This window comes from Dasypus novemcinctus, chromosome 7, assembly GCF_030445035.2.
Source record: "Dasypus novemcinctus isolate mDasNov1 chromosome 7, mDasNov1.1.hap2, whole genome shotgun sequence".
NCBI lineage: Eukaryota > Metazoa > Chordata > Mammalia > Cingulata > Dasypodidae > Dasypus > Dasypus novemcinctus.
This window is the reverse complement of record NC_080679.1, coordinates 91,604,327-91,631,014: the sequence shown is the minus strand read 5'-3', so window position 1 is coordinate 91,631,014 and position 26,688 is coordinate 91,604,327. Positions and strand designations below refer to the sequence as shown.

The window sequence follows — 26,688 nt, the reverse complement described above, 5'->3', positions numbered from 1 at the left end:
CTGGCTGGCAATCTTTGGCTTTTCCATCACAAGGCAGTGCACATGCTGGCATCTTCTCCTTTCACTTCCAGGTTCCACTGATCAGCTTCCGGTGTTCCTCATGGCCTCTCCCTCCATGTCCAATTTCCTTTGCTTCTAAGGACTTCAGCTGTATTGCATTAAAACCCGCCCTCACTCACTTTGAGCCACCTTAACTAATAGCATCTTCAAAGGTCCTATTTACAAACAGGTTCATACCCATGGGACCAAACAGGCCTTTTGTGGGGGACATGATTCAATCCCCAATAAGACCAAGTTACTAGGTTTTTACATAAACCTGGTTTTCTAGACAGGCCTGTGTCTTTTCACCTCATTCATCCCTTTGCCTCCTGAAAAACATGAATCCAAAGTGAGGTTAGGTTTCAAAGTCAGCAAGTGGTGAGGTGGAAGTCAGCAAGGGCCAAAATAGGCTGTACGCTGCCTGTTTATCCTCCAGAATTGGAACAACACCTCCTTCAATGGTTGAGCACAAGATGTGGTTAGATTGTCCAGGGGCCATGTTATATAAAAAATCATGCATATCACTAAATGCTAGACCCATACTCAGCCAGCACGTGAGAACTAAGACGCATATTTATATCTAGCAACTGGCTCTCACTTGGGTTCAAGAGTCACTGAGGAGAATGGTAATAGTTACTTAAAGAAGATCATTTTATTCTTTCCCTTTGGCTTCACTATTTTGCTGAAATGTGTGCCAGATCCACCAAAGTGATTAAAATGAAAAAACAAACAAAAAGTATTGTTGAAGATGTTGAACCACCTGAAATCTCATATTCACCTAAAAGGAGTATAAATTGCTACAACCCCTTTCAGGAAATGGTTTGGTGGTATCTATCAAAGCTGAAAATACACTGCACCCTGTGACCCAGAGATTCCATTCCTATGTATACACCCAGCAGAATACATGCTGTATGAGTCCACTTGTATCAATAAAGTTTTAAAATGTGCATGTGATGTGACTCCATTATATATCCTCCAAGAAAATGTATCCTACGTATTAACTTATATTTGGAGGACACTTCAGAATTTAAGCACTTCTCTTATTGAGCTATTTCAAACCCTAGCTTTTCATCTTTCTGAGCACAAGTAAAAAAAAGCTCACCATAGACTGTTCCCAGGCAGCAAGATGGGACCTATAAAGCATAAGGCTGCTTTACACTCACAAAGGATCTTATTATACTAAATAAAATACATGGACAGACTTCCTTCCATTGATACTCAAACCACCCTGTGAGGAAGGCAGGTAGGTCAGAGAGATCTGTTACCCTACTTCAAAGTTGGGGAAACAGACTGAGAAAAAAATTATAGCCAAAAGTCCTAAACCAAACTCAGATTTTCTGATAGCAGATTCAAGCTGGAGGACCCTCAGGTTCGTTACTAGACTTAAAAGGCAAATTCAATTTCCAAATTAATTTTGTGCTTTTATTGCTCCCCTAAATGTTTTATATTACGCAGATCTTTTTATACATTGAAAAATTATTTCACTGTTTGACTTGAAAACATTTTATTTAATTTATACAAATAACTACTAAATACAAAATGTAGATTAAAACAAAATAGTTATTTTTTTCTGGCAGAGTTTAAATGCACATAATGAATAATTCCGAAGAAAATGCATTTTCCCCACAGCGTTCAGGACTAAAATTCTACTGAAATCTTTGTCTCTAAATTCGGTGGTGTCACATGGGTAATGGCTAAATATGTTTTGCATATGAACTGAAATAAAGTTACAGTCTACACACATACAAATGTGAAGCACTTAAATTGTGAATTTAACTGATAATAAAAGAAAATGTCCGTTTCAGAGTATAGTGTTAAAAACATTTCGGTAATAAAATCATAGGACCACATAAAAATAAGCTTTAACATATGCACAAAGCAGTTTTGTAAAAACTGCTAAGTGCACAAGTAATAAATAATTTGCAAAGTTGTGTATAAACAATTCCTAATGTTCGGCATCATTGTAAACATCAGCACATGTGTAAAATGCAGCAAAGTCTGACATTACATTTTGTTTTGCCAAATTGAATTCCTATCATCCAAAGACAGACCAGTGGAGTACGCAGCCAACATTTTGGCAAGTTGGGTCTTTAAAATTAAGAGTAACAGTGCAAGTAAGGAATGCAAAGAATTCCTAGTGCAATAAAGAAGAGAAGCACAGGCAATATTGCTGATTAAAAATTCACCACCTCCTCGAGTTTCCCACAGGGGTGTCAAGGAGACCTGTGAAAGATATGCAAAGCCACTGTCTTAATGCCCAGATCTCTTTTAGGATTTCTCTGTGTTCCTCCAGTTCCCTACCTTTGCAATAGTGTCTGTCCAACATTAGTCTCTGCAGTGTGGAACAGTTTGTGAAGTGCCCAGGTCACAGTCATTGAGCGAGGTTAGGGTGGTTTTTGTGTCTCCCCAATACATGGCTGAGTAAGATGCCTGCCTTGTCAAAGCAGCCATTTTGAGAGGGAGACAGATGGATTCTGTTCTGACAATCAGTCAGGCCAGCATTAGGTCCCAGCTGGACAACGACAACAATGTCAAATCTTCCTTCTTGACACCACGAAAATGTCAACAGTCAGTTTTCAATTTGTCTAGGGAATTATCAATTTTGGTCAAAGTCTTTTTGATACGCAGAGCTGTGAGTCTTGCAGATGGATTTTGATACCAGCATTCTTTCATCAGCTTGGCCAGCGAGGTTAACGTCTGAGGAAAAAAGAGCAAACATCACAGTGACAATGGGCTTTTTAAGTGGCCCGAGAAGCTGGGCAGATGGCATGTCAACTTTTGGAGAATTCCACAGGTCTTATGAAGTCAAAGTGATTATTTATTATAATCATTTAATAAATTATTAACTAAGTTATTATTTCTCTAAACAAATAATCGAGGCCTTGACCATTGATAAAGAAACCACCCTTGAGTTTCGGTCCTTTGGAATCCTAATGCTACCAACTGACTTTATCAGGTAAGTTACCTCGCCATGCTGGACCTCTTCATGGGTTTATGAGTGCTAACAGCAACAATACTAGCCCAAAGATAATACTAAAAATTGCAAAATAGCATCATTTTTCAACATCTTAGATCTGCTACTCCTTAAAAGGAGCAATATAGGATCTTCAGTGTTGAGCAGATTGTGTTTGGAATTTCAGTAAGCAGAGCTGGAAAGGAGCTTAAAGTCAGCTACTCTAAAAGTCCCTTGGTTTACACATGAAACTGCAGTCCCAGGGCCAGGGACAGTAGGAATGAGTCTCAAAATCCACTGACTCCTACAGCTGGTCAACCACAGAAATTCTTGTGGATAATGTCATTCATGATCCATCAGATATGATTCCTTCAAGAATGAGACTATTTTCTGAACCTATGCAATTAGGTCTATGGTCCTTCTGCTTAATACAGGACAAGAAAGCAACAGATACAGAGTAGAACACATCAGTTGCAACTTAAGAGCAACCAAATCGCCAACGAGTGAGGACATTTCTATAACTAAGAACTGGGCACTCTTACCGGGTCTGAGAACCATCTATTAGGTATGTTTGGCCTCTGTTGATCCACGCAAACTACCTTCTTCATATCTTCAAAACTTGGGTCATTGGGAACCACATCGTAGAATGGTGGTTTGTAATCCTCCACAATGCCTGTGAACAAGGACAAGAATTATGTTAGGCTAGCAATCGTACTGGAGAGCAGAGATTCTCCCAGAGTTTTACTGCTGTCACAGGTTATATATAATATGACAGGATAAAATATTGATCACTTTCCTCATACTTTAAAGTGACTCTGGAAACTACAGGTAGGTCCTGCGAATGAGGCAACAGATATAAACCTGAGAAGGAATTTGGGGAAGAAGAGCTGTTAAAAGAAAAGATGTGACTACTTCTCATGTAATTACAATTGTTAACAAAACGCTGAAAGAGTGTGTATGTAGAGTTCTGTAATTCCCAAAAGAGCATAACAGACCCAGGATAAAAATTTCTTTGGTGACCAAAAAGAAGGTACATGGATCTAGTAGTTTCCAACTAAAAAGAGAAATAAAAAGTTGTCCACAAACAAGAGTTAGGAGCAACTAAACATCCCCTAACCATCATCCAAATACAATGTTTTTGTTAAGAAATTTTGTCAATTAGGTAAAAAAAATCATTGCTATAAAATAATCCCTCCCAATGGGATGTAAATAATACAATATGAAATATGCATTTCCTCATTCGTTCACTCTGTGTGTAGAGTACTTTCTAAATACCAGACAGCTGTCTATTGATGGCTCTATTATTTACTCTCAGATTGAAGGGACAGAATACAATGCAGAGAATGAGAATGACAGCTGTTTGCAAAGGTGGAAGGATAGTTAAGGAGGATGAACTCTTTTATCCACAAACAAATGTTGAAGTTGCCAGTGGCTAATTTCAGCTTCTGTCTCTGCATGGAAACTTTTCTTTCCAGCAAAATTGCATTAGTTGCTTGCTTTTCACAAAGAATAGTCATCGCACAAATAGAGAAATTTAAAATTCCATCAGCGCTGATCAAGCAAGGTGGTGGTATAAGATGCTCCATTGGTTCATGCCCCCACAAATTCTTTGAACACCTAGAATAAACTGGCAGAGCCCATCTTCCTCAAAACTCCAGAAAACAGTGAAAGGGTTGCAGTAACTGGGTGAGTGCTGACTCAAGAAAACACAGCTTGAAAAACAGGAGGAGAAACTTGTGACACCCTTGCTGGCCTTTTCTCTGCTCCCTCCTCAGTGTGGTGTGGAGCCAGCCTGTGTTCCTATTGTGGGTCCCTGGCCCTCTTCCGGAGGCAGTGCAACCTTTATGTTCATAATGAGGAGCTGTGTGTCAGTTCCAATCTATTGGGTGGTAACGTGAAGGACTGAAGGAGGACACTGGTCTCTGGACTGAAGGAGGACACTGGTCTCTGGCTGCCCTTATAGAACTTGTCCTGCAGGCAGAAGCATCATGAGGACAGCTTAATTAAGTCAAAGTGGCCTGGGGCAAAGGATTATACAGTGGAGATGGAGCTGGGAGTGGGTGGGTATCTATTTCATAGGGAGTAGGGAGACATTCAGATTTCTGTAAAGGGGAGAATTCCTAAGGCTGCAAGTGAGCACAAGCACAGAACAAGACATAGGCTCAGAAAAGGCAGAGAGGACCCTGGCTGACCTTGATAGGAGGGCTAAACTCTGAAAGAGAGCACCAGCCAACACAATTTGCAAAGACTAGGAAAGGTGTTTTTTTTTTGGCATTGGTTGGTTTATTTTTGTTAGTTCCTGAGACTCAAGGAAATCTCCTTTTCATAGCTGGACACAAACCTAAGGAACAGACAGCTCAGAGACTAAATCCCAGAGTTAACACGTTAAAATATTAAAATGCACAGTGAGCAACAAAAGATTACAAGACAAAGAAACAGGAAATGCTGGTCCATTCAAAAGAAGATAAAGTTTTAGAAACCATCAGTAAAGAGCAGACTTTGGACATACTTTCTAAAAATATGTTCAAAGAGATCATGGAAAAATGTCATCATCTGGACCTTGAAAATTGATTTCTCTCACAGAGATGAAATCAAGAAAATCTTAATTTTTCTTCCTTCATCGGGCTTAAAGAATGAGGTTAGTGGGTTATTTGGATTATTAGTCTCTTTTCTTCCTCCATGTAACTTTCTTCTATTCCTAAATATATAACAGGTTGTTGAGAGAGAGAGAAGTGGGCTGTGAGGAAAGTTTTAATTATGCTTTTCTAGTTCCAGTAAGCCATCTGAAAAGCATCAAACCCCATTTCATTTATCACAGAAATTAAATTACTCAACAGGAAGAATCCATTCTCACAAATCCTATGTAAATACAAACCATTTAGGCAAAAGATTAAGCTATAAGTAGCATCTGTTAAAGGAATACTACAGATTTTTTAAATCTTCAAATATTCACACTAAGTGAGGATGTCTCTTTAATGGAAAGTAGTTTAAATTACAGGGGGAATCTAGCTATACACTTTTAGTCTTTAAGTAATATATTCACATGGCAAAACAGCACTTGTAATGTTTATCAAGAAATGGATTAAAAATCATTCCTGGCAAATCTTAAACAGCTCATTTTGAGAATAAATCGCTATTTTCTGAAGACTTGGAGCAACTTCATCTCAGATGTCCTACCTACTTATAAGGATCTCAGGAAGCATTCAAACAAAACTATTTTAATTCTCTATCAGTACAAGAGACATCACATAAAATACAAACAACTGTACATGGATCTACAAGATAATCTTTTCACAGGCCACATGACTATATAGGAAATAGTACGGCATGTGCCCTGTAACATGCCCCAATTTCTCTGGTTTCATTACTTTAAAACTACCCTAATACATAGCATTTGGAGTAATTTTCCTAGCTAGCTGGGGAAAGGTTACATGAATATGAATAGTAATTCAAAATTGGATTTTGCTATAAATGGGGGGTGATACCCAATTTCACTACACAAAACTGGGAAATATTTCCCACATTTTAACCTTATTAAATGCCCCATGTTTTAATAAAAAGAGTCAAGTTAAAAGTAAGGCCATTTAACTGGTTCTGCCTAGGATTCAACCACACCTCTATCTTTAACCACTGGCCAGTTGTTGTTTCCATCTGACACAGGTCACACTCTTCCAAAACAAAATTAACCTGGAACCAAACTCTAGCACCCACTTAGAATTCCCTTGGGTAAGGAAACCAATGATCCCAATCAGAAGAAGGCTCCTACTATATGTGCAACACTATATTAAATGTTGAGTGTAATAAAATATTGCTTTTCAAGGTACTCAAAATCTATCAAGACAAGGAGGTAAAGCCCCTCTTTTTCTCCCTTTGATAATGGAAATCTTGTCTAAAAGAACCTCAAAAAATTTCCACTCCACTATCAGCTTTATATCTTGAAAGGCAAAGGTAGAAGTTCTCAGGTTTATTTTCTTACCTGTTCCTAAATTGACTCAATAACCATTTAGAGCCTGTAACTGTCTGTGCCAGCGGTTAGGCTCAGCATTAGAAATTTCAAAATGAAAAAGATGATGTATTGGTATTAAAGAGAGTAATAGGAAAGGTAGATATGGAAAAGGTTAATTACAAATTAGCAATAGAGGTCGGAGCAAGGAAAATGGAGGGAAGAACAGTGGTATTTAGCAGGGCTGAGAGAAGGAAGCACCTGTGTGGTTTATTAAGTACCATATATAAACTGGGCATCATGGAAACATAAGAAAGCTTTCTAGGGGAGAGAGAGCTTGGGTGGACAAGTTTGCAAGGCAGAGAGAAGGAGAAAAGAGAATACCAAGAAGAAGGGGCACTCCAGGCAGAGGGAGGGATATGGGGCAAGGACAGGGACTAAAAACCCTCACATGTTGGAGAGACAAAGTGAAGTCCCCTGTGGTTGAAACGGGGAGCATAAGGTGGTTGGAGAGTGGGAGGAAAAGCAGGAGGCAGTGTGGGAAGTTGAGGCCAGATTGTAAAGTCACTTATACTGTCAAGGTGGGAAGTTACTGCACAACTGCTACTCATTTCTGCCAGGAAGTGGCAGACAAAAAGGGTAGCTGGAAAAAAAAAAAAAAAAAAACTTTTTTGTTTTGTTGTTTTTTTGTCTTTATTCATTTTTTAATATTACATTCAAAAAATATGAGGTCCCTATATACCCCCCACAGCAACATTCCCCTCCATCATCATGAGACATTCATTGCATTTGGTGAATACATCTCTGAGCATCGTTGCACCTCATAGTCAATGGTCCACATCATAGCCCACGCTCTCCCACGTTCCATCTAGTGGGCCATGGGAGGACATACAATATCCAGTAATTGTCCCTGCAGCATCACTCAGGACAGCTCCAAGTCCCAGAAACGCCTCCACATCTCATCTCTTTCTCCCATTCCCCACACCCAGCAGCCACCATTCCCCACACCCAGCAGCACTTTCTCCACATCAATGCCATATTTTCTTCGATTAATAATCACAATAGTTCATGAATAGAATATCAGTAAGTCCATATTCTATTCCTCCATCCTATGCACCTTGGATTGTTTATGTCCACTCCACATCTATATCAAGAGGGGGCTTAGATTCCACATGGATGCTGGATGCAATCCTCCTTCTTTCAGTTGCAGACACTCTTGGCTCCATGGTGTGGTGGTTGACCTTCTTCAACTCAATGTTAGCTGAGTGGGGTAAGTCCAATAAACCAGAGTGTAGGAGTTGAAGTGTGTTGAGGTTCAGGGCCTGGCTATCATATGGTCAGTCCAGAGATTCAGATCCCCTAGGTATATATTAAACCCCAGCACCAACTACAATTCTGGTAAAGTAGCAGGAAAGGCGTGTGAAAAAAGATCACATCTGAGTCCAGCTCCATCACACAGAAACACAAACTGCAAGGGCCAAATGACATGGCACTAAACTCCATCTGCCATGACCATAGACCTGTGGGTCTCTGTAGCCCTCAGAAGAACCAATACCTGGGATTGTATCTACTTTATCTGTCTCTGGGACTCTGCTGAGGTATGCATAAAGGCGACCCCTCTGATAACCTCCCAGCTCTTTTTTGGAGACTCATAGCCATATAAACTCATTTGTCCTTTCCATTTCCCCCTTGATTCAGGTCAAAAAGCATTTTTAACTCCTGTTATTATATGTAGACTGAGATATTCTGCTGGTCCAAGTGGAACCTTTTATTCAAGGTCCTTTTCTAGTCACATCAATCAGCTGGTACTTGGTAGCAATCCCTCAGCACCAGGGAGGCTCATCCCCGGGAGTCATGTCCCATGCTGGGGGGGGGGGGGGGAAGGCAATGCATCTACATGCTGAGTTTGGCTTTGAGACTGGCCACATTTGAGCAACACGGAGGCTCTCAGGAGGTAACTCTTAGGCACATTGCAGCTCTAGGCCTTGTTCTTATTTCAGGTGCACAGGCTCACAAGCATAGTCATTAGTATCAAGGGCTCATTGTTGGACCTTCATTCTTTTTTGGTCTTTACCATTGCACCTGGGTAAAAAAGAACTTTTAGGGCAGCACCCAAAGAGCAGTTGTCAAATCATGAGCCAGGAAAGAGGAGAGCATGTATTCAGAAAAAGTAACTAAAATTACAAAGTACTTCAAATGCCAAATGAATGATACAAACAACAACTGACACAGGAACTCAGAGGAAGAGGAACTCTTAATAGTGGTTAAGAAAGGAACCAACTGAGCCAGGACTTGCTTCTCCAAATATGAAGGTTGGTATGACTCAAGGAGGTCATGAGAAAGAAATCAGAGGAATTTTTCGCAAACAACTCCCCCTACAACGTTTGGCAAATGTGTGTATCTGGTTGATATTACAGTTCCTCCACCCCACCCCACCCCCCATCTTGGGCTTATGTCTAATTGAAAGTTTTTTCTTTTCTGGGGCAAACATCTTTACCAATTCAAAATTCCTACCATTAACTGGCTACATGGCTGAGTAAACCCCTTCATGGGCATGTCTCAATTTTCCAAGACCTTTAAAGTACACATCACACAGCTGCTCAACAAGAATGCCTGGACAGTGTTTTGAAAAGCATGAAATGCCAGAGTGCTCTTTCTAAAGTGCAACCCTCTGGAAACAAGGCCTTTTTTTTCAGATGCTTCCCTCCAATGCTTTGGGCCATGGCACCAATCTTCTCCCCATCTTGAGAGCTGCTTCTGGAACCTACAGGCCTCTCTGCTTTAATTTTTCCCCTGCCAGTCTTCCACCAAATCCCACCACCTCCAGCAAGATTTTTAGGAAAAATCAGAGCAAAGCAGTCATTATGCCACTCGACCCCATGTACTCCATTAGTGTTGCCCCTCTTTCGATGGAATTGGGCTCAGTCCCCATTAAATCCATTCCCTCTCACTGTTCTCTTTCACATACCTGGAGCATCAGATGCCTGAACTTCTTGTGACTTGTGGTTTCATCAACAGGGCACCCTTCTGATGTCCCTCTGCCAGGAATACCAGTTGTCATCAACTATGACTTTTTCTCAATTACTCCTAAATCCTCCCAAGTTGTCCAACTATATAGATCATATTCATCACATTCATGACTCATGTCATGCTTTCTGTCTTCTGAGAACACCTTCCTACCTAACTCCCAGACCCCTAGACAGCAGTCAGTGTCCAGCCACTATGCAGCCCCTATTTTGCACACCTCACCATTCTAGCTTAGTCTACTAATTTATAATAGTCTTCTCTACTCAAATGAGAGTAACTTTAAATTGGATTTGTTCTTTTCCTCAGCTGTTTCCCAGAGCCTATCATAATACCTAGCATATTAGAGACATTAGATATTAGTTGAATTGATATTGATTATATGTCTACAATCATTTATTCAAAAAATTTGAGGGTCAGATGTGTTTTCAGAATTTGGAACAGAAGTCATACACCATATCTTATATGACATTCCTAGCAGGGTCTGTCTGAGGAGCACCCCACAACCAAACATTCTGGCAGCAAAATAGATGAACACTCACACTAAGTGGAATCAGTGAAGGCTATCGGTACACTCATGGCAGTTCAGATCAGGTCTGACAGGCAAATGAATTCAGGTCAGGTCAGACTGTTTGCCAAAATAAGTTACGAAAGAGCTTTTGGTCTTCAAAGCAGAGGGATTTCTCCATTGCAGTTAATGGAATCTGGACCTGGCTCTACTTTGAATAAGGAAGAGGTAAGGCTAAGAGACATCGATGGGATGTTAGAATCATGGACATCATATCCTTCCTTTATTATTCAGTAGAAATTGAGGCCTAACATGAAAAATTACTTATCCAAATTCACAGTTACTTAAAGGCAGTCCTAGGAAACGGAATCCAATTCCCTATTTATGTTCTAGAATTCTTCCCAACAAGTCAACAATGGGATAATTACATACACCACGCTCTGCATTAATCATGTGTCACAGTGTGCTTGCTTCACATTACCCCAGTCTCTCTTCACAGTCCTCCAACTTGGGAACTTACGCCCAGAGAATAGGTAATAGGTGAGGAGAACAGAGGCTCTGGCCTCTATATCCATGCAGAGCACTATTGTAATAGTTAATGCCTCCACCACTTAGAACATTCGAGCTAAAGCCATTTTAGAGCAAAAAAGAGAATTGTTTGTATTTGGCTTCTGAGAGGACTGTAAGTTAACACACAATTTCCTACAGGGGTGATACATGAGACCATTTGATGTGGCTCATGCCAAACTTTTTCATCTTATTAACTTGGTATTTATTGTTACCTTCCATTTTATGCCATGTGATACTGATATTCCATTTAAACTAGCAACAGTAATTTCCTTTTAAAACAAATTAAGTTTTGAAAGAATTTAAAGGAAAAGACTAAATAATTCATAGCTATGGCATTTGATTAAAAATATCATGAAGGTAGTATATACAAATGAATCTTGGAAAAAATTCTTCCTGATAAGACTCAAAAAGGTATATCCAAAATTGAAAGCAGGAACTTGATCAGACATTTGTACACCAATGTTCATAGCAGCATTATTCACAAAAGCCAAAAGATAGAAGCAGCCCAAGAGTCCGTCAATGAATGCATGGATAAACACAGTGTGGTATATCCATACAACGGGATATTATTTAGCCATAAGAAATGAAATCCTGATACATGCATAACATGGATGCAACTTGAAGACACCATGTCAAGTGAAATAAGCCAGACATAAAAGGAAAAATATGGTATGATTTCACTTATATGAAATACCTAAATAAGAAAATTTCAGAGACAGGTAGTAGATTACAGGTTGCCAGGGGCTGGGATGGGGTAAGGAATGGGGACTTATTGCTTAACAGGTGCAGAGTTTCTATGTGAGGTGATAAAAGGAGTTGGAGTAATGGATGTTGGTGATGGTAGCACCATATATTTAATGTAATTAATATCACTGAATTGTACATTTGAAAATGGTTAAAATGGAAGTTTTCAAGCTGTACCCATGTTACTACAAGACAAAGTCTTCAAAAAAGAGATATATTCCAATATTTGGGCCACTTCTCTTAACGTATTTCAGAACAGCATTTCAAAACTCTCATGCCAAGACCTACTTCAAAATGATAAACATTTAAATGGATGAAGCTGCATGTGGAAGAGGTAAAGACAGGCCAGGGTGCAGTGCCCCCACCTGGCCCTGCCTTGCTGCCAGAGAGTTCAGAGACTCAGTATGTAAGGACTTCTGAGACTCCACAGAAGCACACTCCCTGGGAAGCCCTGCCCAATTCCATGGCGGGTGCTCCTTTCTGAAAGCAGGAACAGAGTTGGAAGGACAGCCCTGTTCCCTGCTGGGAAAAGCACATGGTGTCACAGCTGGGCCCTCACTCCTCTACCCATCCTGCAATTCAGGGGCTTATGGAACCATTCACCTTACACATCAAGACTGACTGTATTCTCATACACCCATGTTAAAATTATAAAATTAATTTTTATTACTGGCATTCTCATCAGTTTAACATAGCAAAAGCAAATGGTCTATAGATTTCGGTGTAGTTGCACCCTACTAAACATATTTGTTAATTTTATAGGTAGTTGTCAGAGGAGGAGGGAAAAGGGCTTAGAAGAGATGCAAGGCTATTCTCTGAGTTAAGCTACAAACAAGGTACATTAGAGACCTTGTATAGCCCTAAAACCTTAGAGAAGCACCACAAGAGTCACAAGCACTTGGTAACTATGGAGGTCTCTGGGAAGAACAGTGTATTACTCTACTGGATGTGGGGGCTGTCTCCCTGGGCTAATATAAGGATACATGTCATGGGAGAGGGCTGCTCTCAGAGGCATATCAAGGAAAAGAGACTACTGCTGGTTTCAGGTTAGTTTGTTGCAAAGTCATTTGTCTGCCCTATTCTGGTTTGTACCTCTAAAATAGGGTCGTGAAAATTCCAGGAATCGGGGGAAAATCCTTCCCAACCCATCTCCATATTCCTGTCACTAGACACTGAGAAGTAGGTATATACCCAGACTTTTTTAAAGAAGGAAAAAACCCTGAAGGAAATTATTTTAACGTGAAAAATTTCCCTAATATAATTCTTTCCTTTATTCAAATCACTATATACATTAAAGTAGGGAACAGAAATCATGAAACACACTGGATATTAAGTTGTAAAGAAATAGGAGTTGTCATGGTTTCCATACACAAGCCCATTGTGCTTAGGAACAGAAGCACATGCAGTTCCCTGGCAAGCTCAAGGATTAATTGGAAGAGGTTGTTCCAAAGTATTTGTGCCAAACAAGCTTATTCTAACAAGTGTTTCCTGGTCCCACCCCTTAAGACTTGCAGCTTAGCCAAGCAAGGATTTTTCAATGAGATACAAATAGTTTTTGCCATATTCTAAGACTGATACCATCACAAAATAACCATAGCCTACAAGAGAGTGAAACAAGTGCCAAAAGGGTGGATATCAGTGGCCTTCAACACACATTTCTAGTGGAAATGGAACAATACCTACAGCTACACTGTATTTACTATAAGCCACATAAGCACTGGGTGCTTTACATATATTTTCTTATTCAATCATCATAACCCTTTAAAGTAGATACTACCATTATCACTATATTGTGGGTGATGAAACTGATAAAGTGATGGAGTCAGAGAGGATGGCCCCAGGGCTTGGAATTTTACCCAAATTTCACAGCTTCCCAGTGTCTCAGGAGAAGCACTGCATGGCTCCAGCAGGTGTCATTTGTACCTGCTTCAATGTGAAATGCAATGGCACTGAGGAGAACTATGCAAGGGACGACAGGAGCACAGCACAATAAGGGTGAGTGACAACCAAACACAATAAAGGAACATACTTGTTCTAATTCTAAATGTGTTTGCCTGTTGTTTTAGTTTGGCAAAGGGCTGCCAATGCAAAGTACCAGAAATGTGTTGGCTTTTATAAAAGGGGTTTATTTGGGATAAAAGTTTACAGTTCCAAAGCCATGAAAAGTCCCAACTCAAGGCACCATAAGAGGTGTTTTCTCATCAAAGTCAGCTGCCACATGGTGAAGAAAGATGGCCACCAATCTCTGGTGAGGTCTCTACCTTTTTGCAGCTGTAGGCAAACCTGGCATAGGGCTTGTGTCTTACCAGCCCTTCTTTCTCAGTCTTGGGGACTCTTCTTTCTTCCAGTTCAGCTGTAAGCTGTCAGGCATATGGCTCATCTGTCCTTGGGCCTCAGCAATTTGAGTCTCTCAGAGGCTTCTCTCCTTGCAACTCAACTTTGGATCAAACTGTTATCCTTTGTCTCACATGGTCACATCAAGTATGGCAGCTTCCTTTATCTGTGTCTGTTTTTATCAGACCCAGCAAGAGGGCAGAGACCCAAGCTGGCTCACGGCTCACAGATGTAGTCCAATGAAAAGGTCATACACCCACATGTTCACAAACATAAGCTTTTCCTTTTTGGGATTCATAAAATAATTTCAAATTGCCACACCTCTACAACTGGGTATACTGGCTTTTCAAAAATTCTGGTGTGTATTCTGGTGGGAACCTTAGTACCAAATTTACTATCTCTGGGTACTTTTAAGAAAAACTGGGCTAACGGGACTTGCAAACAGCAGGGAAAGGGAGGAAAAGGTATCATACGGGGCATTTTTAGGACTTGGAGTTGTCTTAAATAATATTGCAGGGACAGATGCGGGACATTTTTTTCCCTGCCATAACCCACTGGATGGACTGAGGGAGAGTGTGAACTACAATGTAAACTACGGTCCATACAGTGTGGCAGTGCTCCAGGGTACTTTCACCAAATGCAATGAATGTGTCTTACTGATGAAAGGGGATATTGTTATGGGAGGAGCAGGTGTGGGGAGGTGGGGAGTGGGGTATATGGGAGCTTCTTATGTTTCTTAATGTAATGTTCTATATGATCTATTTATCTTTAAAAAAATATAATAAAAAATTAAAATAAAATAATAAAAATAATAATGGGGGGGTATGGAAAAAAAATGCCAAATGTGTGCTATGGACCATAGTTAATGGTAACAGTCTGATAATGTTATCTCATAATATGTATCAAATTTTCCGCAGTGTTGTAGTGTGTTGGTAAAGGGGTGCTGTATGGGAATTCCACACATGTGCATGACTGTTCTGTAAATCCAAACTTCTGTAATGAAAAAGAAAAAACAACTTCTGAAAAAAGCAAATAAGGGGTATTTTGAATTTAAAAAAAAAAAAGAATAACTGGGCTAATAGTAATAGAAGTGTACCTATCACATAACTGGCAAATTTATATAATATTAAAATACAAATGGAAACTTTATGTTTGTTTTTCAATATACCAGAGTAGACTGTGAGCTCCAGGAGAAGGTAACAGAGATTCACACTGAATGGATGATACCATAAGTCAAGGTTCTTTGCAGGATGAACAGCAAAGATTATTTTACCTAGCTTTTGAATCTATAAGCAGACAATTACAAAACTATGGAGTTTCTGCAGGCAGAAATGCAAACAAGCCCTAGCATCAAAGGCTGAGGGTCAGAAGACCTCAGGCCTCAGCACCTAGAATACTAAAGGGAGCGTGAGCAGGAATGCTTGGAGGGGCTACTGAAGGCTTTGGACCAGACCATAGAATAGCTAAATACCACAAGTCTACATTTCTGATGTACCCATTTATCTACAGAACCCTGTCAAGAGTCTTTTCCTTACATCATATTGAAGTAAAGCATCAGAACTGAAAGTGTCTGCAGAACCAGAGAGGGAAAAGAAAAACAAAGAAAATAGGCAAAGAAGTAGTGAAAATCTACAAAGAAAAGCCAGGGCCCAGATACACACTCCTAAAGGATAAACAGACCCCTGTGAGGCTTGGAAGAAAGAGGAAATTTCACTGGAAGCATCAGAACACAATGGCATGAGCAGCCTACTTGGTCAGCTCTGCCTGCATCCTAGGACAGTTTCTATTTCCCAGCTTGGATGAGAATGATTTAACTTATTATACCGAACACGGGATCTCAAGAATTTCGGGGGAATGATCCAGCAGCATGGGCATCACTGAGAACCTGTTAGAAAGGGAAATTCTCTGCCCCACCTAGACCTACTAAATCAGAAACTCTTGGGGGGGCAGAAGCAATATGTGTTTTAACAAGCCCTTCTAGGTCATCCTGACACAAGCCCAAGTCTAAGAATCATTGATAGCAAACCCCTACATTTAGAGAATAGGAAATCATTTTCTTTCTTACCAATTCCAAATTTAGTGTCAAACCAAATTCAAAAAGTGAAACCCAAAACACACTACTGAGAAATTTTCAGATAGTAATTGGACTTTTATACGCTTTCCTGTATAGAAACAGCAGGAGGTTTATTATTAGTAGCAAATAAAGGTAAAATGCCAATAAAAATACAAAATGTACTATTTTTATGCTCATGGTTCACTTGAGGATCATATTGTTCCAAGAGAACTATCTGGTCATCAATTTTTATAATGGATTCTGAAACTCAAAGGATGCATAATTATAATGACCTTCTTAATATAAGATGTTCATATATTTAAGTGAGGCTCATTTTATATGCAATCCTTTCGAACATATATGTTCTTTTAATGACATTTCCTAAAGATGTTAAGAAAGTAAATAGGTACATCACACTCTTGGGTGAGGGGATATTGTAAATTAGTACAACTCTTATGGAAAGCAATTTGGCAATATGTTTCGAGTCATAAAAACAGCCACTCTTTGACCTACTAAGCCTACTTCTTTTCAGATTAAGAATTTTAATTCCCCAAATTCCACAGTGGAAAGGACTGTGGGAACATGGCAGAGTAGGAAGCCCCAGGAATCAGTCCGTCCACCAAAACAACTACTGAACCAGCAGAAACGATCTGAGTCAACTACTTTGAAACTCCAGAGTCTAGGGGAATACTGTGCAGCATCCAGAGAGCAATGGGAGGAAGAGGTGGTAAATTGTGATAAATACCAATGAGTTTCACCTTCCCTGCAACAGCTACCATTCCCTTTCCCCCAGGCTCATGGCAGACAACAGTGGGTAATGGAGTTCAGGCTTCTAGAACAGCTTGTTGGTACCAGGCTGGGACATAAAGACATAAAGACATGCTCCACATTCCAGGGGTGTATGGTCTGATGAAGATCTCTAACTTTGACCAGTTACTTCAGATCTCTGGGGCCGATTCTGAGGGTGGCCATTGTTCCAGCACCCCTCTGGTAAAGACAGCAGAGGAATCTTAAAGAAATAACCTTCCCCAAAACTATGGAAAACAGTTAAACGGCTACATCAACCAGGCAAGTGCTGAATTATGGCTTCAAAAGCCATAGAAGAAGTCCCAGGTGCCCTTGCTGGCCCTTCCCACAACCTTTCCCAACAGAGGGTGGAGCTGGCTTGTGCTCTCAGTGTGGCTCCCAGGAACGGCTCCAGAGGAGGCAGGGTGGCCCCTGTGTGCACAGTGGGATGCAGGTATGTCAGCGTCAATATATAGGGTAGCAGTCTGAGAGACTGAGCCAGAATTACGCCTGGGGCTTGCCTTCCCAGGGTTTGTCCTGAGGAGAGACGCCAGTTGCAGACAAGTGGAATAGTGTGGAAACAATTTTAAATTGAGGGAAGCAAACTTGGCCCAATGGATAGGGCGTCTGCCTACCACATGGGAGGTTCGCAGTTCAAACCCTCGGCCTTCTTGACCCTTGCAGAGCTGGCCCATGCTCAGTGCTGATGTGCACAAGGAGTGCCGTGCCACACAGGGGTGTCCCCCGTGTAGGGGAGCCCCATGCACAAGGAGTGCGCCCCGAAAGGAGGGCTGCCCAGTGCGAAAGAAAGTGCAGCCTGCCCAAGAATGGCGCCGCACACACAGAGAGCTGATGCAGCAAGATGATGCAACAAAAAGAAACACAGATTCCCGGTGCTGCTGATAAGGATAGAAGCGGTCACAGAAGAACACACAGCGAATGGACACAGAGAGCAGACAACTGGCAGGGTGGGGGGGAAGGGGAGAGAAATTTTTTTAAAAAGTTTAAATTGAACTGGACTGAAGTAAAGGACTACCTGCAATAGGTCACTCAAGAGAGCATCCAGGAGAGGAAGGAGGTCTGTTTCAAAGGGATTAGAGAAGGGATTCACTAAAACTCCTGTAAATTGTAAACAGGGAATCCCAAAGGCCTCTAGCAAGCACAAGCCCAGAAGAAGCAGCAGTCTCCCAGCTCTGGCTCCATGCAGGATCAGATAAGACAGAGAAGACCTTGTATTTTCCCATTTGCTTCAGGTTAACCTCTGAAGGAAACAACCAGACAAAGCAGAACCAATTTGCAAAAACAGTGAAAGGTGCTTTTTTGCCTTGATTTGTTTTGATTAGCTCCTGACCTTCAAGAAAATCTCTATCAAATCACTAGCAGGATACAAATTTAAGGGACGGACAGTGCAAGGACAAAATCACAGAGTTAATACTTTAAAATATTAAAATGGATACTATGCAACAAAAGATTACAAGACAAATAAAGAGTAAATGATATTGCAGCCAAAGGAACAAGATCAACAAAGAGGACTAGACTTTGGAATTGCCAGAGACTTTAAAATAAGCATCGTTAATATGTTCAGTGAGATAAAGGAAAACACAGAGAAAGAAACTATAAGGTATGAAGGAAAAATGAACAGTATAGAAATCTTTCCAGAGAAATACTGAAGATGAAGAACACAATAACTGAAATGAAAAATTCCCTAGATGGTTTCAGCAGCAGAGTGGAATGGCAGAAGAAAGAATCAGTGATCTCATCGTAGACAAGACAGTTGAAATGATTAAGCTGAGCAGCAAAAAATAGAAAGAAAGGGGAAAAAAAAAGGAACAGAAACTAAGAGACCTGTGGGACACCACCAACAGTACCAATATACACATTATGAGAGTCCCAGAAGAGGAGGAAAGGGAGAGAAGAAATATTAAAAGAAATAATGGCAAATAAACTTCCCAAATTAATGAAAGAAATGAATATGCATATTGAAGAAGCCCAATGAAGACCAAACAGGATAAACTCAAAGAAAATCACACTCAGACACATAGTAATCAAATTGTCCAAAGCCAAGGACAAGGAAAGAATTCTGGAAGTTGCAAATGAACAGCAACAAGTTATGAACAAGGGAGTCCCAATAAGATTAAGTGCCAATATCGTATCAGAAACTATGGAGGCAAGAAGGTAAGGGCTGAAAGAGGACAAACACGAATCAAGATTAAATCCGGCTAATTTTCTTTCAAAAATGAGGGAGAGATTAAGACATTCTCAGATAAACAAAAGGGAGTTCATTACTACTAGGCCTGCCCTGCTATAAAGGGAATTCTTCAGACTGAAAGGAAAGAACACTGGACAGTGGTTCAAAGCAGTATAAAGAGGGAAACGGACTTGGCCCAGTGGTTAGGGCATCCATCTACCACATGGGAGGTCCACGGTTCAAACCCCGGGCCTCCTTGACCCGTGTGGAGCTGGCCCATGTGCAGTGCTGATGCGCGCCAGGAGTACCCTGCCACACAGGGGTGTCCCCCGCGTAGGAGAGCCCCACGCGCAAGGAGTGCGCCCCGTAAGGAGAGCCGCCCAGTGCGAAAGAGAGCGCAGCCTGCCCAGGAATGGTGCCGCCCATACTTCCTGTGCCACTGACGACAATAGAAGCAGACAAAGAAACAAGACGCAGCAAATAGACACAGAGAACAGACAACCGGGGGAGGGAGGTGAATTAAGTAAATAAATAAATCTTTAAAAAAAAAAAAGAAGCATAAAGAAATAAAGACTTAAGCAAACATAACCATTTGGATAATAATAAATGTCAGTACTACTATATTTCTTGGTATGTAACTCCACTTCTTACTTCCTACAGGTACTAAAATGCAAATGCATAAAAACTAATGACAAATCCCTGGTTTTGGACATACAACGTACAAAGAAATTTGTACAAGTACAAAGAATAAGGTGGGGAAATGGAAGGGTACAGGAATAGTGTATGTGTATGCTATTGAAGATGAACTGTTATTAAATCAAATATGACTGTTACAGATTTAAGATGTTGTATTTTAACCCAATGGTAATAACCACAAAGAAAATATATGAAAAATATCTTCAGAAAGAAATAAGGGGAGCAGGTATAGTTCAATGGTTGAGCACCTGCTTTGTAAATAAGAGATCCTAGGTTCAACACCCAGTACCTCCTTTATTTTTTTTTAAGTATTTATTTTTTTATTTAATTCCCCCCCCCCCCCAGTTGTCTGCTCTCTGTGTCCATTCACTGTGTGTTCTTCTGTGGCCACTTCTATCCTTATCAGCGGCACCAGGAATCCGTGTTTCTTTTTGTTGAGTCATCTTGTTGTGTCAGCTCTCCGTGTGTGCAGTACCATTCTTGGGCAGGCTGCACTTTCTTTCATGCTGGGCAGCTGTCCTTTACAGTGTGCACTCCTTGCACGTGGGGCTACTCTATGCGGGAGACACCTCTGTGTGGCACGGCACTCCTTGTGCACATCAGCGCTGTGCATGGGCCAGCTCCACACAGGTCAAGGAGGCCCGGGGTTTGATCCGCAGACCTCCCATGTGATAGGCAGACACCCTATCCATTGGGCCAAGTCTGCTTCCCCCCAGTACCTCCTTTAAAAAAGAAAGACCAACAACTGGAACAAATAGGATCACAACCAATGCAACATACACACACACACAAAATAAAGAAATGAGGGCCTCAAAATGGTACAATATTAAAAAAAATGGAAGAAGGCATTAATGGAGAAATTAAAAAATAAAAAAAATGTAAGACATACAAAGACAAAATAGCACAATGGCAAAAGGAAGTATCACACTATCAGCAGTTACTTTAAATATAAATGGAATAAACTCTCCAGTCATAAGGCAGAGATAGAATGGTTAAAAAAAGTATAACCCAACTATATGCTATTTAGAAGAAATTTACGTTAAATTCAAATATAGAAGATGGTTGAAAGTGAAAGGATGGGGAAAAATACTATGCAAGTAATAACCAAAAGAGATCTGGAGTAGCTGTACTAATATCAGATAAAACACACTTTGAGTCAAATACCATTGGGACAAAGAGGGTCTTTATATACCAATAAAGGGGTCAATTCAACAAGATGTTAACCATTATATACATGCACTTACCAGCAAGCCCCCAAAACACAGTAAGCAAATATTGAAAGATTTGAAGGAAGAATCAGAGATTCTACATTAATACTGGATTTTCAAAAACCATTTTCAATAATGGATAGATATTTGTAACTAACAGTGCTATTATAAAGGTATAGTGGTTGAAAGGCAAAGTCTAAAGGTCATGTACATTACTAAAAAGAAAGCTGAAAAATGTAACAAGACTAAATAGCATGGTAAAACCTCATGAAATATGAATATGGGTAATACTGCATATATTAGACTTTTTTCTTTGACACTGAACAAATGTTATGTACATTAATGTTACAAGATGTTAATATCAGGCAAAAGAATAATAATAATAATGAATAGAACATGTAGATAGAAGATCAAAAAGGAAACAGAAGATTTGAACAACAGTCTAAAACAGCTAGACCTAACAGACATATAAAGAACATTTCACCCAACAGCAGTAAATACAGATTCTTCTCTAAAGTGCATGAATCATTCTCCAGGACAGACTATATGTTAGGTCACAAAACAAGTCAAAATAAATTCAAGAATTTAAAAATTATACCATGTTTATCATCTCCAACCACAATGGAATGAAGCTAGAAATCAGTAACAGAGGTAGAAATTGTAAATTCACAAACATGTAGAATTTAACCAATGTACTTTTAAACAACCAATGGGTCAAAGAAGAAATCACAAGGGAAATTAGGAAATATATTGAGGCAAATGAAAATGAAAACACAACATACCAAAACTCATGGGATGCAGTAAAGGCAGTTCTGAGAAGGAAATATGGAGCTCTAAATGCTTACATGAAAAAAGGAAGAAAGATCCCAAATCAGAGACCTTATCTCAAAACTAGAAGATCTAGAAAAATAAGAACAAACTAAGCCCAAATTCAGCAGAAAAAAGAAAACAACAAGATGAGAGTGGAGATCAATGAAACAGGGAATAAAAAACAAACAAGGAAGCAGACTTGGCCCAATGGATAGGGCATCCGCCTACCACACGGGAGGTCCGAGGTTCAAACCCCAGGCCTTCTTGACCCATGTGGAGCTGGCCCATGCACAGTGCTGATGCACGCAAGGAGTGCCGTGCCACACAGGGGTGTCCCCCACGTAGGGGAGCCCCACGCACAAGGAGTGCACCCCGTAAGGAGAGACGTCCAGTGCGAAAGAAAGTGCAGCCTGCCCAGGAATGGCACTGCACATACAGAGAGCTGATACAACAAGATAACACAACAAAAAAGAAACAGATTCCTAGTGCCACTGATAAGGATATAAGCAGTCATGGAAGAACATACAGCGAATGGACACAGAGAGCAGACAACTACGGGGGGGAAGGGGAGAGAAATAAATAAAAAAATTAAAAATTAAAAAAACAAAAACAAAAAAACAATAGAAAGAAAAAACCAAAATTTGGTTCTTTAGAAAGATCAATAAAATTGACAAATCTTTGGCTAGACTGACAAAGGAAAAAAGAGAAAGGACACAAATAGCTACAATCAGAAATGAAAAGAGGAATATTTAAACTGACCCCATATAAATAAAAAGAACTATCAAAGGATACTAAGAATAACTGTATGTCAACAAATTAGATAACCTAGCTGAAATGGACAAATTCCTATAAACATACAAACTACCTGTACTGATTCAAGACGAAATAAAAGATACCAACAAATCAATCACTAGTAAAGAGATTAAATCAGTGATCAAAAACTTTCTAACAAAGAGTTTCTATTTGGGTTGATTGAAAAGTTTTGGTCCAGATGGTAGTGATGGTAGCACAATATCATGAATGCATTACACAGCACTGGATTATATATTTGAAAGTTTAAAAGGGAAATTTTAGGTTGTGTATGTGTTACTAGAATAAAAATTTAAAAACAAACATAAGATTGTACAACAAAAAGTGAACCCTATTGTAAATGATTGACTATAGTTATTAGAATTATTAAAATGTTCACTCATGAATCGCAACAAACACACTAATGCAAGGCACTATTAAGGGTGGTATATCAGAACTCTTTATTTTATGCATGATTTTTCTGTAATCTACAACGTCTCTAATAATATTTATATATTTAAATAATTCCTCAAATGAAAAAATTCTATGCACGAAGATGTGCTTTATAAGTCTCAGATGGAGGAAAAAGCATGTCTAATAATTTACCAACTAATAAGCTGGTAAATTACCATGTGGCCATTTATGCACAAACAGAGACTAACATAAAACACACAAATGAAAAAGCTAATAGTTTTATCTATTCTATGATTACAACTAAGTAAAAAATATATATATGGATACATTGTTAGGACGTAGAAAGGAATATGAGTGTTGGAATGTCAATGAAATTTCTATTTTTCCTTTCTACTCATTTTTTCTGTTTTGGAGGTAATTAAAATATTAATATGACTAAAATTGGTTCGCAAGCTTATTTGTGGTTATGTGTATGTGTAGTATACACACAGGCATGTGAAAGTTCATGGGAGAAGGGGAAATGAGGGACAGAAGAGGAAAACATCAAATTAGTCATTGTTAAAGAAAAGTAGCTGGTTTAAATGAGATATGAGATACCCTCATCTCCCCCTACACAGCAAATTCCACATCACAGAACAGAAGCTCAACCCTTACCGTTTTAGAATCTACGAAGTATCTAAATGATGAAGGGGAGATTGACAAATTTTAAAAAATAGCCAAAAAGTTCTCCTTCCCTCTTTGTGATTAAAAATAATAATATTGGGAAACGGACTTGGCCCAGTGGTTAGGGTGTCCGTCTACCACATGGGAGGTCCACGGTTCAAATCCCGGGCCTCTTTGACCCATGTGGAGCTGGCCCATGCGCAGTGCTGATGCGCACAAGGAGTGCCGCGCCATGCAGGGGTGCCCCCGTATAGGGGAGCCCCACGCACAAGGAGTGCACCTGTAAGGAGAGCTGCCCAGCGCGAAATAAAGTACAGCCTGCCCAGGAATGGCGCCGCCCACACTTCCCGTGCTGCTGATGACAACAGAAGCGGACAAAGAAACGAGATGCAGCAAATAGACACAGAGAACAGACAACCGGGGGAGGGGAAGGGAATTAAATAAATAAATAAATCTTTAAAAAATAATAATAATAATATTAAATTAGGACATCAAATAAATTACACTTTGTTGAGCTTAATTTTAAACTCTTGATTCTAACGTGCAACTGACTACTGTTAATCACAGTTGATCTTTAAAAACCATTTGGGTTTATGCCTATGATACAGGGAGTGGGTTTGCAGCATGAGTTCTTAACAAAGCTCAAAACCCAAGTTTCCGCCAAGTTCGGCTTTCCTCACGCAGGCCTGCCTGGCTCCACTCCTGCATACCCACAGCCAGACATATTACTGTTCTGGCCCTGGAATGTCAGCCTCCTTTCATTTGGGGCAAGTTCCCCATCATACGATTTCTCATGACTCCAGGTGTTCTACAAACTGTATGTTGAGATAAATTAATTAGGATTCAATTTTCAGTTCCAGAAAGCTCAAAAATTATTGGGTGTGGGAGGGGTTGGGAAATGAAGTTGATGTGCAATGTCAAAGTTCAGAACTTTATAAATCTGTAAAACAATCTCTCTGATGCAAACAATTCTCAAGGCACTTGAATGGCACAAACGGCAAGTCCATGGTTCCAAAAGGTTGCGAAACAATTACCAAGAAAATGTTCATGACTCCATAAAAATTTAAAAAAAAAAAAGCATACATTTTTCAGAGTTGTCAAGTTACAATCATGTTTATATGATTAATTTGAAACACTTGCTTTGATCCCTTAGTCTGTTTGTTCACTCTTATACACACACACATTCTCTGCTGTTTTAGGAAAATAAACTGCTACCCATGAAAGCAAACCAATTTTAATTACTGCCCACTTCCACACACTAAAACTATATTGTTATCCCAATTCCACTTTTCCCACAGAACCTCCTAACCTCTGAATGTATTATTCATGAAAATGTCGATTGTCCCAAGAATCTCAATCCTTACAAAATGGCAGCCGGAGGCAGGATGGGGTATAGACATTAACAACTCCAGGTTTTGCATCTGTAATATTTCCCCTCCAGGATTCCCACAGGTCAGGAGGATAAAATGCAATGAACCTTTTGAAAACGAATCTTTATCACATATATGGCATTCTCTTCTGCTTTCTTAAAACAATTTCAGGCATTCTCTTTAACTAGTAAAAATATCTAAAATAGCAATTCCCTCTTCAATTTACTCAAGCATTCTCTTCAAGTTAAGCCTCCCTTGTAAGAAGAGCAAAAGAAGAGGGGAGGTGGGGAAAAGGGAAGAATAGGAGGATGGAGGGAAGGAAGGAATGAAATACAGAGCATTCAAAAGAAAAAACAAGGAACAACTAAGTCTCTTTCAGAAATATTCTTTTTCAACAATCATTTCCCTCTTGTGTATTTAAAACTTAATGCTATTATATTATACCTAACAGCCGTAGATCAAATATGAATGCCTATAACTTGACGAGTATGATTCAAGAAACAATCTGGACCTAAATATTCCTTTTTGCCTTTTTAAAGGTTCCAGAATCGGAGGACTTAAACGAGGATCACAATATATTAGATCAGATACCTACCATTGCTCACCATTCGCCTGGCCACTTCCCACAAGACAAGTCCGAAGGCCCAAATATCAACCCTCTTGTAAGAGTCGAAACAATCCACCTGGATGGTTTCATCTAGAACTTCTGGGGCCATGTAGCGCTTGGTGCCCACACGGGGATTGTTTCCCACATCAAGCTGATTGGTGCTCTGGGAATGTATGACTGCCAGGCCTAAGAAGAAGACAAGACAGCATCATCAGCTCAGGTTCCTTTCTCACAGGAGTTTGCTGAAGGTTTTAAAGTAACCCCAACCTAAAGTGCCCTCTTGTGGTTTCCATGGTCACTGTTGCTTTATACCCAAAATAATCTCGGGAATACCCTTTGCGATGACTTCTCAAGTGAGAGCAGGAAAAACGACTAATGTTATAAGGAACAATCTGATTCTTTCAGGTTAACACAGGGAGCTCTAAGAAACACAAAGTTTTTGGTAAATGGCAGACCACTGTACCAAACCATTCTAAGGCCAGTGTTTGAAGTCCCCAGAAAAACAGTCTCATCTAATAAATGTGGGTCTCAAAGTGGCTTAACAAGAAGTAAATTAAGCTCTCAAGCTCTACCACAGCTCCCATTAGTCTCCAAACGAATTTCAAACACTGTGAGAGAATTTAAGGTAATATATCACTACATAAGGGGCAGGCAGCTACAGGTACCCATCCTTAAAAAAGGAAGAGCTGCTCATGTGAGCATGCCAGCCAGACCCCCAGGCCACTGCTAAAATCACGGGTATAGGCAGAATTAAACTGGGCCTCAATTCAAAGCACAACTCTCAAGTTAAATGGCTCTGAAGCACTTTCTTAAACCATGACTCATTTCAGAATTTCTCAGTCAATTAGACAGACCTGGCATTACTCACAGGCCAGTGGGGATAGACAGACACTGGCATGGTTCATTTGAGAATAGAATTACTTACTGATGCATATGCAAACCAACTGAAAATTATTCCTACAGCACTCAATGCAGTGAAACGTGTCAAA

The 26,688-nt window shown here is 39.9% G+C and overlaps 1 protein-coding gene across 3 annotated transcripts in view; it reads right to left on the bottom strand.

Annotated features, from left to right (window-relative positions):
* Window positions 1–1,526: 1,526 nt before the first annotated feature.
* The window catches only part of ACVR1 (activin A receptor type 1), a 143,190-nt gene continuing 118,028 nt past the window's right edge, over window positions 1,527–26,688 (bottom strand). For all 3 annotated transcript variants that reach the window (XM_004449134.4, XM_058300891.1, XM_071216427.1), the window contains 3 exons: window positions 25,688–25,885; window positions 3,535–3,665; window positions 1,527–2,736 (listed from right to left, as the gene is read on the bottom strand). In XM_004449134.4, coding sequence (XP_004449191.1) covers window positions 2,602–2,736; window positions 3,535–3,665; window positions 25,688–25,885 — 464 coding nt within the window. In that variant the 3' untranslated portion in view covers window positions 1,527–2,601. The remainder of the gene's footprint in view (window positions 2,737–3,534; window positions 3,666–25,687; window positions 25,886–26,688) is intronic.